The sequence below is a fragment of the Aptenodytes patagonicus genome, chromosome 1 (genome assembly GCF_965638725.1).
Source record: "Aptenodytes patagonicus chromosome 1, bAptPat1.pri.cur, whole genome shotgun sequence".
Taxonomy (NCBI): Eukaryota; Metazoa; Chordata; class Aves; order Sphenisciformes; family Spheniscidae; genus Aptenodytes; species Aptenodytes patagonicus.
In genome coordinates this window covers 17,440,766-17,455,729 of record NC_134949.1, presented here as the reverse complement: position 1 = coordinate 17,455,729, position 14,964 = coordinate 17,440,766, and the positions used below count along the sequence as shown (strand labels likewise).

The following is a 14,964-nucleotide window of genomic DNA, read 5'->3' as shown; positions in this document are numbered from 1 at the left end:
GATGGTAAATAAATCCAGGTCCTCTCTGTAGTTCTAGATATACACACAAGGCCCAGTGAATTACTGAAATGCAGATGTAGTACTGAAATGTCAGATGTAGTGAAGTGTAGCTGACTCCATGAGCAAGAAACCACAAGCAACTGTGCAGCACAACTTAATATTTGTCAACAATGTAGATCAACAGGAACTCAGAGCAACAGGAAGGTGTATAAAGAGAGCAACCTGTGTGGCAACTTGAAATAGGACTTGCAATCCAGTACAAAATGTCCTTGTCCACATTAAGTCACAAACAGTGAGCAGTCACGTGGTATATCTTATCTCATTAATAAAAATGCCTCTGGAATTTCATCTACATAAACGAGATTCATTTCAACACAAACTAATATGCCACAAAGACACAGAACTTTCAGGAAAACTGCCCTGACAGTAATCAGCATTTGTTCTAACAACACATGTTATAACAGTGCTGTAATGTAGGAGGTTAGACATAAGCACGAAATAGTTTTCCTGTACCACTAGTGTTTGAAATTCCAAAGAAGCTGTTACATTACGGCAGAATAAGCTTACAGATCTCTAGCATTTTTCATGGAGAAAAAAAAAAAAAGTTGAGATTGACACACACAATCACCTGGTATGAGAAACCTAAGGTTTAAATTCCTCCTCCTCCTAATTTAGACCAGAAATCCTAATCTGAATCTACTGTATTTCCAGCAGGGACTGGTACCTACCCCCTCCAAAATTTTCTTTAATTGCGGTTGTGCCTCTCCTGGCTTGGTTTGACAACCAAGTTTTATCTTGCTGAAAATGTTACAGTATTCTGCTTTTATTGCAGAGTGGGAAACTAATGAGACATTACCAATTACACTTTCATCATACTTACACTGCTGGAAAGGTTGAAAGAATGCTCTCAATATTTAACATATTCAATTCCTACATTCAGTCACTCAACCTATTCTAAATGTGTGAACCTATGTGCTAAAATTAGGTATCTCAATCCATACTAAACCATCAAAACATCTATGACTTTGGTCCTTATAAGAATGGAAGAATGCCACAAACCTACTTTTTGGCATTCAGATTTGAATGAAAAAAAAATGTTACTAGGCAAGTAAATTATCACTTCCATACATGTCATTCGTATCTTCAAAAGTTCTTTAACAACAGTTCTCCAAATGGTATTTTTGATGTCTTTAGCAGAGCAGAAAGACTCCCATCACTAGAATAAATGTCACACACTTGTTATGCAAGATTAAGGATTAAGGGCTCTCTCAGTTGTCATAAAGCTAAAATAAACATGGCTTTCCTCCCACCAAAATATTTGACAAAACTGCAACTGTGTGCAACCATTATCAGGATATATCATCAGATGATCTAATCAGCACAGATTTATTATTAATGGCATTGTTAATAATAATAATTTATCATTATTAGCAGTAATTTATTATTACTCTCTAATAATCCTTTAGAATTTTTTTTAGTTATAGAAAGAACCTAAAATAAAAGGCATCATCACTTTCAATGGCATGAATCAGGACCCAAGTGTCTCAGAACTGCAACACAAAGGTTTCAGTTAAATTGAGAAAAATACAAAAATCAATAGTTAAAAAGAAAGCAATAAATAAAGCAATTTAAGGTACAAATCAATATTCACTTAAAATCAGAGCAAGAAATAAGATCTAGAGTAAAAATCTAAGGTAAATACAGAGTATTACTAGAGTAAATATTAAATACACTAATAGCTTAAACATTTTTGTTAGGAAACTTCTGCAATTCTGCATTTATTTCTATCTAAATCACTTAAGCACAATTCATAGTCATCCTTCTATAATTTTATTACAAATCTCAGGATTTTTGAGGTACTTCATAAATTTAATGTCCCCATTTCAAGTTTAAGTAAAATGCACACTCTTATTCATTCTAACTTGAATGCATCACTCAGTGTAACTTCAGTATATTAGAAAGACTCAAATCAAAAAGCTATTTAAAGACAAGTCTTAGAAAGTTTTTATATGTCACTGGGGGAAGTAACTGCTGTTAGCACTTAGCCAGGACCACTAGTATATTGAAGAAAATACCTTCATTTCAGTATTTTTCTTATTATATAGATATGAGCTTTTAAATGAGCTTTTAGAATACAGGTTTCTGAGTTTCATACATTTTCAGTGGCAAAATATCTTTTACGGTTGTTAGGTTTTGAGTTTTGCCTTTCTTCACCAGACACTTACTGGAACAGCTATGCTCTCCGATACGAAAATACTGACAAACACATTAACAATCATCAGGGTCTCCAAATGTAAGTTGGTAGTAAAGACAAACTTATTTACCATATTAATTAAATGGTCTATTTAACATAGAATATCAATTCTCTAATCACATCTCATTTAAACTTCTTATTTCAATTAACAACCCTAAAGTCTACTAGAGACCCTACTGTTCTAGGATCATTAAGAACATTTTCATTATCTGTCAAATGAGGGAGTAAAAGGCAGAAACTGCAAGTACTCTCAGGAGTAGGCCTCTACCCTATTTAAGAGATGATTAGGGAGAAAGCAGCAGTAGTTCTCATTAGTTGCTTAGCAATGAAATGTCCCCATATGAAACAAGAAACCAACAAAGCAACAGAGGTGTTGCCATGCAAATGAGTAAATGGATAGTCTATCATCCACTCAAGGATAATCTGTCCTTCATTAAATCTAATCAATCTGGATTAAGACACCAATGGGTATCTTGCATAGAGAAGGTAGGAAGATTCCATTACATACAGCCTCACTGAAGTAGCCAGACAACATGTTGCTCAAGTTTACATATAAGCATTGTGTATTCTCATTGTATGTGTGCATGACAAATAGAAATACAAGGAAAAGTTTTAATTCAAGCCAGATTAACACTGTCATTTTTACTGTTTAACCTTACCTTTTATATCCATAGTTCTATCTAAATTATTAATGAATTATTGTTAATGATAAGCCATACTTTTAATGTTTATAAGACTTAAATACTAATATCTAAATTTAAGACATGAATGATGTTCTAGTAAGACATGAGCATTTAACCAATATCAGAGTTTGCCAAATAAAAAAAGTTTTCAAAAAGTATATTCACCTATAAGGCCACAAATGCAACAGAAATACAGCTGTTTACACTACTATTGTCAGTAATGTTGTGAGCCCCAGAAAAGCAGAGCACTTAACCAGAGAAATTTGATTACTGCTGCCTTAACTTTCAGACCCTAATTCCAGGTTGCCATTCTTTCAGCCACAGATCCAGTTTAATAGGTTCCTTCAACTTTAATTTCCCCACCACTCATTTAAAAGGTTTCCTTGTTTCATGGGGCGGGGGGGGGGGGGGCGGTTCTTGTTTTGATGTGGGGGGTTTTGTTGTTGTTTGTTTGGTTGGTTGTTTTTTTAAAACACCTGCTCATTTCATATGTACAATTTAAAGTTTTCACAAAAACCGTGAATTAGAAGAGAGAGAGAGAGAGAGACAAAGGGAGAATAAAACCTCCTGATGCTTTTTTCTTCATAGGTGTGGTGAACACTTCTTAACTAGAAATCAAGACGAAAGCAAATGCTAGATTGTGCTTCTTTCCCCTGCTTTCAGATCTGACAAACGAGAATGCTGTCTGCAACTTGCACAGAGGGTTTTGGTTGGTTGGTTTTTGTTGGGGGAGGAGGTTGTTTGGAATAAAAACCTAAAAAGGTTCCTGAACTCCACTGACTACTTAAACAAAGTCTGATTACTTCTCAGTATATATTTAAATAGACTATACAGATTTATAATTAAAAAAATTTATTATAAGATTCATGTATCAAATGATGCTTTGATTAGCTAATCCAAATTGTTATTCAGATTAAAATGAAGATGCTGTTCCAAAACCAGTACCAATTCATAATTCAGTATTAAGACAAATCTTACCTATATATTCACAAACGAAGACTACAAAAAAAGGAGTAACAAGATCATTTATGCCCTGAACATATCCACTGGCTGGATGACGTATTGCCCAGATAAACAAAATTCTTTCAAAGATCTGAAAAAGAGTTAAAGAAACTATCAGGTAATTTATCAAGTGAGGAGCACATTTTAAACAAGACACTTGAAAATTATGCAAGGACAAATTTAATATCAGAGTTACTAGCATAAAAATACGCATACAAAATTATAAATGAACACTGGTATTCATAATTAACTTCCAATGCTAAGTAAGCTTCTCAGTTCTTCAAAAGGAAGCATTTTCAGGGTATTAGCACTTGTTAAAACCAATCTAGTATATAATTCAGTTACAGTAGTTATGACAAAGTAGCACTTATTCACCGGAGCTTTTCCAATAACATAAAATTCCTCTTTCCTCAAGAGACAGAAATATTAAGTCATCTTCCCATGATTTTTCACCTCTTTGAAAGAAGTATTTTGTCAATATAGTATTCTATTTATTCCTAAATAACAGGAAGAAGTACTTCATATAGCTTAGATTTTTTTAATAAGATGCCCATAAGGAGATTCCGTAACAGTTAAGCTTGCCTAATACTGCAATGTGGGGTTTTAGACTTCAGAAGCATGTATACTGGTTAATAAAAAATGTGAAAAAAAACCCAGGAAATGTAGAAATAAGGCAACCGCCTGCCATATCACATAACCTCACCCCCTCAACTCTGTAAACTGTACCTTGCTTAAAATCTGCAAAAGTTCCTAAGGCCACAACATATATGATCATGGGAAGGACAGCATGAGAAGAGTATGGAACAGGGAAATCACAAAATTTATCTCTGACACAATTTAGGTCTGTGACAAGCTGTATTTCCTCTGAACGTGCTACGTCTTTAAAATGTTGCAAATAAGCAGCAGAGTGAAAGCTGCTGTGTGCTTTGCCCTAATTACAGGTACTCAATCAAGTATAACCTTCTGAAGCAAAAGAACGTTTCCTCTTTCCCTGGAAGGTCTGCCCAAGAAGCCAGAATGCAGAGGCAGGAAGTGCAGCAGAGGCAGAAGAGCTCAAACCAAAGGACTACGTCGCTCTTAAAAGTGAGCCTCAATACTAATAAAAAAAAAAGAGACTCTGTAAGGACCCCAAGGAGATCGCATACTTTGCTTCAACCCCAGAAGTCAATGAATGCTCAGGCTTCAAGAAAGCCCGTTATAGACCTTCCCTGAAAGGACGCAATAAGGAGAGGAAGTTTAGTTTATGAAGCCTGTATTATTTCTATGCAATCTCACTTCAAGTTTTTGCTAGATTAAGAAGTTCACCATTCTACTTCCAGTTTAAATAAAATCTTATTCTTTAGTTTAAAAGCCCTCTTACAGTCATTTTCAAATAAGGAAAGGTCTAGGCATGTGAGACTCGCATCTGGGTGCTTGAGAGTCCCATCACAGGCTTCCACATGAGCTACCTGAAGCTGAAACACATTTGCACTTTTTGCTTTGAAAACAAGTCCCAAACATCAACATCTACCCTTCTCCCCCAGGCTTCTTTTGAGAATCAACTTCCTTTAATCTCCAGGTTTTATGCTTCCCTGGCATGCTGAAAATCCACAGTATAAGAGAGCCGGTCAACAACAGTAAATATGAAAACCTTTGGTGGGCACTGAAATACAAGCCCTAACGCAGCTCATGTCTGACCCATTACAGCTACAATTAAGATTCAGTTTTTGCTCAGTTTTGGGCCAAAGATTAGGCAGAAAGGGAGGTATTCATTTAGCAAATTCTCCATAAAAGCCTCTTGTTTTCATTAGCCAAGATGCTTATTCCTTTAGCTATAAATTTTTCTCGGTGCTAGTCCTGTCACCTCATGTTTAATATGCACTGCATATTAAACTGAAAAAACACCAACCTCTGCCCATCAAGCAATAGCCAGTGGGGTTTCATTGCCTATCAACAACTGTATAAAGACCTTAAGTTCTGCCATTTACAGCTTGCTTTTACATTTTACAAAATTATACCTTTATGAAATTACAGTTATGTCATATTTTTACTATTATTGGAAAACTGCAAATCTATCTAGGTTAGTTAGCTCACAGCCATCCTTCCTGCTTCTGTCAGTTGCCATTTCTAGTTTCAGTAACATTAGTTTTTCAGTATTATCAGTGTTATCATTCTGTGTTTCACTTCAAATAAAGAACGTTTGACATACTGCAAATACAAATAACTTTCTTGAAAACAAATATCAGATAGAGGTGACTAGAAAAACCTACTTAAATAGCAATTGCTGACCGTAGAATAGCATTATGCACTAGGCTAAACAAAAAACTCCTGGTGTGATGGGGTTACAAAATATGCACAGTGAGAAAAAAAAAAAATCAGCAATTCAGTAAGTAACAGCTATCAAAATACCCACTGTAAAAACTATAAAAATAGTGCTTTTAATGAAGGCATGTCTCAAGTCAACCCCAAAAATTGTACAACCAGCCTTTCCTTTCCTCAGAACCTGATAATACACATAGTTTGCATTGCAAATTGAGATGCTTATGGATTTCAAAGCATTTTTAAAATCCAGGTACAAAAACTAAGATGGGGGGGGTGGGGGGTGGTTGGGGTTTTTGTTTGGGTTTTTTTATTATCGAGCAGGAAGGATCACTCAGTGATTGGCACACCAGATTTAATATCCCCAAATACATCTAATCAGAAATTCAACAAATACACGCTGAAAAAGTGTTTTCAATTTCCAATACATTTTCATAAAGTTTCATTTACTGTTCTGAATTGAAAAAAAATGAGCACTGAATACCTGAAAGGCAGACTGATTTAAGTTTCTATACAGCACTCATCACTGTGTTCAAATAGGACTCATTAAAAAGGTCACTTTCCCAAAAGGTTTCCTTCTTGATTTCCAAACCAGCAACAGAAACTGGAATTGCTTTTCTACTATGAACCACTACATCTCATGAGATGTCATTACCAACCAATTATTCTCCTTTGAATTTAACTTTCATTCACGATAACAGTAAGAACTATACTCATATACATAAAGAGAAGAATCCATTAGCTTAAATGCAGATTTTGAATTTCTTGTGGGTTTTGCCACCTCAGAGGAACTCCCAAAGCTTTAATCATGAAAGCTTTCAAGAATTTGCTTTTTGTTTCTTGGGGGAGGGGGGGAATTTATAAACTATTTTTAAATTGTGTTGTTTCCTTGAAATTATTTCTCCCATATAATGCAAGCTTAGATGGGAAATACACAGCCATGTACTATCCATTTCAACAAAACTCAGTTACAGATAAAGCAGAAATCGGTAATAAACTACAGGCTACTCCACATCAACTAATCAAATTTATTAAACCTATACTTACAGTCATTAGTCTTTAAAGTAAACTTGACTCCAACTCCTCTCTCTTCCTCTTTGAGGGCCACCACTTATTTATTCCCAGTCCTTTAAGTCTTTGCTCCAACATTACCTTCCCCCCTCCCCAGATCTACATAACTCCCATAGAAAATAAGCACTTGAAACTGATGTAAAAAGGAATATATAACAACAAGTTATTTCCACGCAGACCTAAAACACCTTTTTCTAAAATGAAGCATTTTATTACAGAAACCAAATTCCAGAGCTTTATTAACTCTAATGAAAAGCCCTTCAGGAACAGATTCAGATACCACCAAGAACAAAAATCCTGGAATAGTAACATTTGGAAATTGAAGTCAGAAGACACTGTAAGGTTTATACACGTGTTATATTTCTGGTCTTTTGACTAGCAATTTTTTTCAGTTCTGTCACCTACAATCTCTTCACCTCATTCTAAGTAACATTCTTCCTAGTAGCAGTATCATTATTCTAAATCTCGGCAGCATCAAAAATTAATATGTACAAAAACCATCATAATATCCACAACAGTCTTGCACACTACGCCACCTTTTGAAACCTGTCTTTGACCCATACTCCAATTCCCTTCTCTTCTTTATAGCTCTTGCCATCTCGCCTTAAGAAAGAGGAAGTGACCGTTGCTCCCCTGGGACCAGCAATGTCTTCCCCCTCCCTAGAAGGGAGTCAGCTCTGGGAACAACGCAAGGCCCCTGTCTCCACTGAGCCCTTGGGAGTAGGAAGGGATCCCCTGTGAGGATAAGGGATTAGGACGTGCTAGGGTAGGGCTCCAAAAACCCAGAAAGGGAGAGGAAGAAACAAGGGAGAAGTTGAATGTCATGACCCTTCCAGCATCATTTGCACTAGTCTTTGTAAGATGACATCAAGGAAGTTGGGCTTGGCTCTCGGATCAGAGAGCAAAAACATATGCAAGCCCACCCTCCCAGCAGTCCACACATCTAGTCAGGAGATCAGTGGAGCTCTAAAAACATCTAACACATGAAGATCCCACGACTCTTAAATTCAGGATACTGATGGATCAGTAAAAATTAAACCAGATCTCTATCACATCTTTATAACTCAAATACTTCCTAGATTTCCCCTTATCCCACTCACTGCTGCTATCCACCCTTTTCACATTCTTACTCTTCTGTACCTCAAGATCACTCACTCCCAACTAACAGAATATTATTAAAATACACCTTTGTTTTACACTTTTTTTTTTTTTAATAAGTGTTAATCAGCTGTCACATCTCACTCCTCCAAGCTTTCTATCATTTTTCCATCCATTTCCTTACTGCTCACTAGGGAAGAAAAAAGGGGTTGGAGTAGGTAAGACGGATGGGATATAGTATGGACGAGGATGGGGGGTGGGGGGGTGGGGCAGTGTTTTTTGTCTTTTTTTTATAAACAAGAAAGCAGCAATCTAGCAGTACAATGCTTTGATCACATTGATGAGTAGTATGCCCATCTATTTTATGTGGCTCAATTACGCTTGTTACATGGCTCAATTTACTAAATGTTCAAACTAAAGAAATGTAAGTATGACCAGCAAGCAGGGATATTGGGCTGTATGCAACAGACTAAGTTAATTTAAGGAGTAATTCTATTTTACTTGCAAGAGCAATCACAGTTTCTAAAAAGTGTGGATTTAAAATACATTTATTTTAAGGCAGTGTTTAAGATGCACATATCCAATGAAGCATTAGAAAAACATACCTTTGGACAAGTTTAACAAATAACTATAAATGAAAACAATGCTGATTTCTATGAAAAAAAAATTGCAAATGAGATTTCAGTAAATCACATCAAATGAATACGCTACCTGAGCAATGTTGTTATCTGACAAAAGACAATTAAAAGGGAAAAAGACCTAAATAATTTCACGTTTAATGAGCCTACAAAATTAACTGAAACTGCATTCCAGACTCAAACTGTACTGTTTGCTACTGAAGTTCTAGCAACATATCAGATCTTACTTAGCAAGAAGTTACCTAGACACAGTATTTTCTTTTTATTTTAATTACTCCCAAGCAATAATAAGACAAGTGTCTTATTCTGGGAGCGTCTACTAGTTCTGAAGTTGACTGTCAGCATTTTCATTAAAACAGCCTATTTACAGATTAATTATAATTCAGCTATAAAAAAAAAAATCTCCTTTCAACTGTGACTGCCTGTAAAAAATACTGCACTAATATGTTTTTCACATTAATATACTCTCCAAATTCCCAAATAAGCTCTTTATCTCTAAGTTAATGATTCAACCAAAAAGGGCTTGTAACTATATTGTAACTCTAATTCTTTTCAATGTCTTATTATAGGATGCGTTCCCCAACACACTAAATATTTAACTAAAATTCTTTAATTCTCAATACAAGTTTACTCTAACATTTCTAACTGTATTATGGAAAAAGCAGATATCCATGGTAAATACAAAGCTGTGTTCCTACAAACTATTATCAAGTTTGCATCTAGTCTAAAGAAATGTATTAACCATCTCTTAAGAGCAGTCATATAAATATATCTTGCCTCATGCATAATCAAATAAACAAGAGACAAAACTAGTCCAAGATACTACAGATTTCTATTTCTATCTCACAATCTCATCATTTTACTAAATAACACTTTGAAGAATATTCTGAAGTAAAGACTCTCTTTCTTAATATTATTTTTATTAAGCTACTTGACTTCTCATCCAAGTAATTTGGTTAAAGAATGGACATTCAATATATTCTACAGAATATGTTTACCTGGAATTTCTATTTTAAAGTTGTTTTAACAATTATTCAGCTAATTTAGAAACAAATACACTGTCTAGCAGTCATTCCTGAAGAAGTGTTTTGTACTTTGTAGTCTTCCTTTAAAAACAAGGATATGCATTGATTCTTACACCAGACAAGTTAAACTGCTTCTAATTTCTCCTTCACTAAAACACAAGGGGGAAAAAAAACAACATAATTTTGGGCTATGTTCACCCAAACTAAGACCTACAAAAATACAATCATTGTACATCTGAACCACAGTCATTCATTTAAGACACAGATGATCTTCATTGAAACCTTAAGGACAGTTTAGTCATGCAATGCAAGGAAGTAAAAAAAACCCACCCTAAAAAAGCCACCACTTTATGTTGAATCCAAATACATCTTTAGAATAATTTGAGAGACTATTGCTGATACAGTTCAAGTATTTCTTTCCTCTTAGAAGTATTTGAGCATTCTTCTTTCTGTAGCCATTTTTTCATGACATAATATTGACCCCCAATTTCATTTACTGACTCATTTCTAGCTACAACACTGACCTTATTCATTTCTTTAATAGTTTATTTCTTGCTGGTACTGTTTCCCTTCCTGTCCCTGTATTTTTCTTACTTTACTCTTTGATTCATCCCTAGAAGACCCCAAGTAAAACACCACTGTGCAGAAAGCAGACAGAAAGCAGTATTCTTATACCATTTTCTTTCAAAAAACTGTAATAGGCTATTTCTTTAAACCGATTTCTCCAACACGTGTGGAGGAGCATTTACATTAAACAAATGAAAGCTAGTTCTGCATTTAACTTCTTATATCATCTAATGAACTATCAGAAGATGTTCTGTGTGGCTCTATAATGATACTAACAGAACCTACATGGAGGTACATTTGAAGGTCTAACTAGAACCATTAGAAAGGAGAAGAAATTGAAGGATTAAAAGAAATAACGGAAAGAGGATGATTCACACCATCTATACTATTTATGACCTATATACTTTACAAAGAAAAGTTCCCGGGGGATTCAATTACTCAACAGTATAGACCAATTTGATTAACAAATTTATCATTAATTGATGTATATCTACTATGGTAGTAAAAGAATTTAAATAGTGTGCTCAACATATAAAACTTACAAAGAAGCAAAATCAAATGAGGAACACAAAGCAGTCATGGTACAAATTCACAAAAAGATAATTTCCCAAGTGGAAGACTATAATAAGAACTTCCAGACCTTGAACGATTTTGACAAATACACAGAACCATGGGAACTATGCTCTGGATTACTTCAAAAACACATTATTAACAAAATATATAAAAAGCAAGAAAGGAAGAAAAACTCAAAGGCACAAGACCGAAGAAAAACCTGACAGATTCGATGCAGGAGATAAATTAATTTGACAACACCTGCTATTTTGACTTCAGAACTAGCTTTAAAAAGTCCAAAAAATGAGGATATATAAGTATAGGCTAAGAATAACAGTGTAAATATGAGTAGTAAAAGGAAAGGCATCTTACTAATAACCAATGCTGTGATATCAGATTCATTAATAAAATGATTTAAAAAAAAAAAAAAATAAAAAAATCATTCTTACCTCTGTTACTTTGGGCTGAAGTCTTAAAACTTCAGGACTCATTCGTGGGATATCTATATGGATCTAATTAGACAGAAAGAAAAATACTGTAAAAGGAACCAACAGCACACTTTTTAAACAACACAATAGTTAAAACAATCCTATGGTTTTACAGTATTAGTTATAATCCCATGGTATCACTATTTTTGAAATAACATGGATTTACTGTATTTCAAAACATACTGCCAAATCTTTAAGTCATTGTTAAACTATCAATGAGGCAAAATAAAAAACCCATATACTTTGTTTTCACATTTTAGGATCCTTATATCACATTTTGACTGTTTGCAAATTATAGTCATATTGGGAATACTCATTACCTCAGGGTAATTATGAGTAAATACATACTACTACTTCTGTAAAGCCATGTTCAATTGACACTATCATGTATACTTCTTGCTACTAAACATCAGGCTTGAAGCTGAAAGAAAGATCTCAGCTTCTTCTGTCCTAAGGAAGGCTAAAATAGAATTGCTTAGTCTATACTTAGTGATACATACTATTCGTTTTAATACAAAACTTGAAGAAAAGTTATCTGCTTATCTGGGTGGGCAAGAAAGTTTGACATGCCTATGTTTATTGCATATCATACACAGTTTCAACTTCTTAAGCAGAAGTATGGAGCTGGTAAGAAACAGTCACTGCTATATTTTCTCTGTACCATCCTCACTCATTTGAAGGATGCTCTGAGCAGGAGATAAAAGATCTGAAAACCCTACTGTTCTTAAATGGAAAACCATGGCAGCGCCACATGGCATGACTAAAGCTGACATTAAAAGAAATCCACTATTTCGAATTTCAGACCAAAATATTCCGTATTTTTGCTTCTGAAAAGTAGGAAAACAATTGATTAGAGAGCTGTCTATCAAGTAAGATTAGAGAAAAACAGTAGCAAACTTCAAAAATAATCTCTAAGTTCTTTAGCAGATGTCCTGTAGGTAAAAGTCACTTCAATAGGTATTCTACCTGTCTATAGGTATCTTGGTGATTTTCATCATTTCTGGAATCATAGTATTGTTCAACAAATGCAAAATACTCTTTGCGTTTTCTTTTTAAAGTGCTGTCTCTTCGGTCCACATTTGCAGGAAGATAGCCCTGAAAAAAACAGTGAAAAAGGATATTACTCTTTGCCTTACAAAAAGCACTGCTGGCATTTGATTGCATGTGACAGGAAAGTTAATAAACTGATGTAGTGCCATGCAGTCCTACATGGATCTGAATAACCCTTTAGTAAATCAGTTTTCTAATCATTCCAACTGATACAAAAGTTCAGATACCAACACCTTACTAAAATCGGCTTTTTTTTTTTTTTTAAAGAAAAAGTTTCAAGTTTTCCACCTTTAAAAAGCAATTTCTCATCAAGAATTCTAAGATGATGTTTGCCTTCTGAAGAGAAAAGCTCAAATAAATAAGTTCAGATAAATGTAATGCTATATGAGTTCATTAATTTCTGCATTCCTATGCGGCCATTATTGGAGCATTTTTATTAAATTTTTAAATGCATATTATCTCAGTTGCTTTCAAGTAGGAATTATATACATTAGCAAATATGTTTAAGTTATGGTTAAACTTGTAATACAATGGAGTATTAATTCAAAGGCTTTGAAAACATTCTAGCTACTTTATTTCACTGTTTCAGATGAGGAAAAAAAATAATTTCAAGCTTTCATTTCATCTCAACAGGTTATTAAAAATTTCATCACAGAAGACGACTCAACAGCACCAGTGACTGGGCTCTTAGACGTAAGAACACTAGCTATACATTTCCTTAGTTGTTTCCCAAAAGCAATTTATAAATATTATCTTATTTTCCATAATAAGGAAATCATGTGTCAGATATGCAGGACTATACATTGTTGCATTAAGTACAAAATATATCTGAACGGCTCTTCATTGAGCTCATTCATATATATCTGAAAATTCCAATCTTAAAAAAATCCATTCTCATTTTCTTTTTTTGTCCAGTTTGATCCTCATTTCTGTCATCTCAGCCTACTTTCCATTTAAAAAACAAGCTCAGGTTACTATTTCAGCATTTTACAAAAGGAAATATCATTAATGTTATTAAGTGTTCAGTTTTATGTATAAAGTACACTTATTAGAAACACCATTATTCATGTAACTGGCTACCAAAAAGTTTCCTGAACATTCAGAAATAGTTAATGCTTTCTTGTAAGCAGCTTGATTTCAAACGATCAACACCAATATCCCGTAACACTGTAAAAAAGAAAGCTAGTTCACATTTTACATACATGGCAGTCCTGAAAAAATACTTTGTATAAGAATCATTCTAAATTTAAATGGCTTTGAAAAAGATCTGGACATCCAAGACAATATAAGAAAAATCTAATAATCATGTTACTCACTGATCAAGTCAAATTAAAATATTTCTTGCCAATATTACAAAAACTCTCCTTCCACAATAACAGCTATCACCATACTAATGGTAATTAGTAAAACAGAGAAGTCAAATTTATGTCAGATTTAAGTTTCCCTAAAAAAAAAAAAAATCTTCATAACATCAAAAAATCCTATACTAAATAGAAGTACAGCATATATTTGCACTTATACAATGAGCCATAGCCACCGCAAGTAACTAATAAAAAGCTGTGCATTTAACTACAAAAACAACTTTCTTACTCAGTCCTAAACACTACAAGCAAAAATGAAAGGGGTAAACCTAATATGCTAAAATTGCTAATTATACAATAAAATTAAACACTCTAAGAATAAGTATATAGGTTCCATTGCTCTCCTGCAACAACCCAACATCATATCCCATTTCTACAACTTCTGTTTTGCTCAACATTTAGGGAACAATAAAATACACACACCATACTAAAACATCAATAGGTTTTTGTAAATATCTCTATATTAAAACCATTTAAAAGGTTTTCCTGTATATTTTAATTTCTTAGTTTAAGATGACAACAGAGTAAGTACAAACCATATTACATTCCAGATACCTTAAGAGGTACTTGCTTTGGCAAAACCGTATCTTTTAATATGTACTGACCTGCGTCTGGTTCCAGGTACTTTAAATTGCACCAGCTTAACTTTTGCCTCAAGACTCAGTCTGACATTTAATATCCTGTCCCAGTGTTTTGTATTGTTAAATATTGAATTCTGCCTCCTGTTTATTCTCAACAGTTGGTTTTTTTTTTCCTGTAGGATATCTTAGTTCCATTAGAAAATAATTCATTTGTGAGATCAAATGTGATTGTTCAAGGGATACCAATATTTTCTCAGCAAGTCTTTTTGCCATTATTCAGTTTCAAAGACTGAAGT

At 34.1% G+C, this 14,964-nt stretch overlaps 1 protein-coding gene across 1 annotated transcript in view; it reads right to left on the bottom strand.

Moving 5' to 3' along the window:
- TBC1D22A (TBC1 domain family member 22A) overlaps window positions 1-14,964 on the bottom strand; it is a 192,158-nt gene that overhangs the window by 138,812 nt on the left and 38,382 nt on the right. Inside the window, exons 6-8 of the mRNA XM_076329068.1 lie at window positions 12,643-12,771; window positions 11,638-11,700; window positions 3,916-4,030 (exon numbers count right to left, since the gene is read on the bottom strand). Coding sequence (XP_076185183.1) covers window positions 3,916-4,030; window positions 11,638-11,700; window positions 12,643-12,771 — 307 coding nt within the window. The remainder of the gene's footprint in view (window positions 1-3,915; window positions 4,031-11,637; window positions 11,701-12,642; window positions 12,772-14,964) is intronic.